At 66.4% G+C, this 3042-nt stretch overlaps 1 protein-coding gene across 1 annotated transcript in view; it reads left to right on the forward strand.

Annotated features, from left to right (window-relative positions):
- Window positions 1–500: 500 nt before the first annotated feature.
- The window catches only part of ATF5 (activating transcription factor 5), a 3760-nt gene continuing 1218 nt past the window's right edge, over window positions 501–3042 (forward strand). Inside the window, exons 1-3 of the mRNA XM_012733514.1 lie at window positions 501–711; window positions 1892–2188; window positions 3002–3037. Of these exons, the coding sequence (XP_012588968.1) occupies window positions 2011–2188; window positions 3002–3037 (214 nt within the window). The 5' untranslated portion in view covers window positions 501–711; window positions 1892–2010. The remainder of the gene's footprint in view (window positions 712–1891; window positions 2189–3001; window positions 3038–3042) is intronic.

The following is a 3042-nucleotide window of genomic DNA, read 5'->3' on the forward strand; positions in this document are numbered from 1 at the left end:
GGGACCAGGCTCTGGCTTCCGGGCTCCCCCAGACGACAGGCCAGCTGGGCGGGTGAGGGTTGCCTCCCCGAACCAGGGCCCGTCCTCGGGTGCCCGGGGGCTCGGGCAGCGAGCTGGGGCTTCCCGTCCGGGCCACCCTGCAGGCCCAGGCCCAGGCCCGGCAGAGGAAGGTCGCGCACATGGCTGACCGGAAGTCCATGCGGCAGGGTCGGGGGAGGAGCGAACCTCACGCGCGGGCCTCCGGGGACCGGAGGGAGTCGCGCCCCCAGACCCACACAGAAGTCTGAAGGGGAGGGCAGGAACCCCGGGGTCGAAGGAACCAGGGCCGGGGTTCCCAGGTCGCAGGCGGAGGGAGGCCGACCTCCTGGGGTCGGAGGGGACCGAATCCCCGGCCCCGAGAGGTGGGGGGCAGGCCCGCCTCGGGCTGGGACCCGGCGGGGCGGGGCGCGGCGCGGAGGGATCCGGGCGTGCTGCGCCGCCCCGTTATATCTGTCCCCAGTCCCCGGAGCCGCCACATTCCGCGTCCTCAGAGCCCGATCTGTCCTCTCGCTGCCGCGCCGCCGCCTCCGCCCGCGCAGCCCCCGCCATGGCTCTGTAGCCGCCACCCCTCCGCGCCCCGACCCGTCTCCGCGCTCACCGCGCCTGCGCTCTCCGTCCCGCCTTCTTTCTTCAGCCGCGGCCGCCGCCGCCTCTCCTTTCCGCAGCCATGGAGTGAGTAACCGCTCGCCCCTCCCTGGCCAACCGCCTTCCCGCCCTTTGGAAGCTCGCGGCCCTCACGAGCAGGCCCGGGGGTGGGGAGGCCGGAGCGAGGGATCACGGTCGCGCAAGCGCAGAAGAGGGGCGGCGACGGGAGACGCGCGGCTGAGCATGCGCGTTCGACCCGATCGGGGTGGAGGGGGAGGGCGCGTTCTTAGGGGCGATTCTCCCTGAGCAATTGTCAGCGCGCGGTTGCAGTTGCGCATGCGCGTCACAGCGCTGGCGCCCTTCTGGGGGGGTGGTGTTTAAGCAAGCAGGTGCACATGCGCACTAGCAACCAGGAGGATGTGGGCTTGAGGGAATTTGTAGAGCACGCCTGTGGCGATCATGAGCTTTGGCCCTCGGCTACACCCGCCCGGGAAGGATGGGAGATGGGAGGCGGACCTGCGCAGCCCCCTCCACCCTCCTAGCTTCACCTCAAACCGGCTTACCGCTCCGCTTCCCTCCGTCTTGTTCAGCCCCTGCCCAGGAGGGGCTGATTAGAGTGACAGGGCAGGAGGCGGGGCTTAGAGGCAACCTTTTACAGGGGGCGGGGCTAGGCCCCCTAGCCCTCACGAAGGGCGGGGCTTGGGGCTGGCCTTACGAAGGGAGGGGCCGAAGGGATGGGAGGGGCGGGACCCCGGGAGTGGGTGGGGCTGTGAGAAGTAGTGGGCGTGGCCTGGAAAGCCAAACAAAGTTCTAGGGGAACAGTGGGTTTTGCATGGGCAGATTTGGGGCCCCAGGGGCTGGGAATTCCCTAGGGACTGCCTTGAGATGGCATCTGGGGAAGGAGGGTTGTGATGGGTAGAATGCCCCGGGGTGCGGGATTTCGGGTTTTTTTTCTGTTCGATTTTTTTTGCTAAACTAAAGGGAATGGATGGGGGAGGAGGGGAGGATGTAAAGAAATTCTCAGGGGAGACCATGAGGTGTCCGCACTGGGGGAAGATAGGAGACTGGGAGTTGTGAAGCAAAGTGAGTGAGGAGGAGAGAGAATTCCCTTGGGAGCAGGTGAGGCTGGGAGTAGGGGGGGAAGGCTGGGCTTAGTCCCAGGGGTGGGGGAGCCCCAGCACTGTGCGCCTGCGCCACGGTCTCCCTGTGCCGTGGCTGGCGCTGAGGCTGGCCGCTGACCACCCCCACTGCTGTTTCCCAACTGCAGGTCCTCCACCTTCACCCTGGTGCCTGTCTTCGCCCCGCTGAGCAGCCTCCAGAGCGCCCTCCCAGCTGCCGGTGCAGCTTCCTTCGTGGCCATCGGCGCCCGGCGCCTCTACTGCAGCCATGTCACTCCTGGCGACCCTCGGGCTGGAGCTGGACAGGGCCCTGCTCCCAGCTAGCGGGCTGGGCTGGCTCGTAGACTATGGGAAACTCCCCCTGGCCCCTGCCCCCCTGGGTCCCTATGAGGTCCTTGGGGGAGCCCTGGAGGGCGGGCTTCCAGGGGGGGGAGAGCCCCTGGCAGGTAAGGGCTGGGGACACCTGGGGATGGGTGAGCGGGGTGGGGCTGAGGCCGCAGGAGAACGCTTCGCTGAGCGCTGCAGTGTCCCTGCCCTTCTGAGCTCTTACTCAGGAGACGCACGGGATATGCCGGGACAAGGGAGCCGAGCTAAAATGCCGCTCAGGCACTCGAGAGGGGGTAACCAAGGCGCCGGCTTCTCACCCAGGGGTGGGGGAGCCCCAGCACTGTGGGCTTGCACCACAGTCTCCCTATGCCGTGGCCTGGCCCTAAGGGGGGAGGAAGGAGCCCTCAAAGGACCCAGAAGAAGAGCTTTGCAGGTGGAGGGAACTGCATGGGCCAAGGCCCTGCGACAGAACTTGCTTTCACTCGGTCCCCAGCTGCTTGGCGCACTAAGGAGCTCAGTGCCATGTACCCTAGATGCTTTCTGTTGAGTGTGACACATACGGGCAGTAGCACGACGCCCGGGCCGGGCCTTGCGTCCAGGTGTGCAGCGCCACGTCAGCTTTCTAAAACAACTAGCGCCTCCATAGAGACCCTGTCGCCTACAGTACAAAACACTTTCTAGGGAGAGAGCGAAGTCTGCAGCCGCAGACCGGGGGCGCAGGGGCGGCTGTTTTTTCGGGTAGGTACTGGCTGGTTGATTCATCGATCGGCAAATGGGCTCACGGGCCGATGGCTCACGCGTTGGCTGAGCGGCCGGCTGGGTGTTTGGTGGGCTGCTTGGCTCGTCGACTGCTGGTGATTTACTCAGTGAGTGAGGCAGACAGAAATCAGCACCTGGGACTCAAGGATCTTCATGTCCCCTCCAACCCCCAGGTGACGGCTTCTCGGACTGGATGACTGAGCGGGTTGACTTC

This window comes from Condylura cristata, unplaced genomic scaffold, assembly GCF_000260355.1.
Source record: "Condylura cristata isolate star-nosed mole 26May11 unplaced genomic scaffold, ConCri1.0 scaffold00041, whole genome shotgun sequence".
NCBI classification, from domain to species: Eukaryota; Metazoa; Chordata; class Mammalia; order Eulipotyphla; family Talpidae; genus Condylura; species Condylura cristata.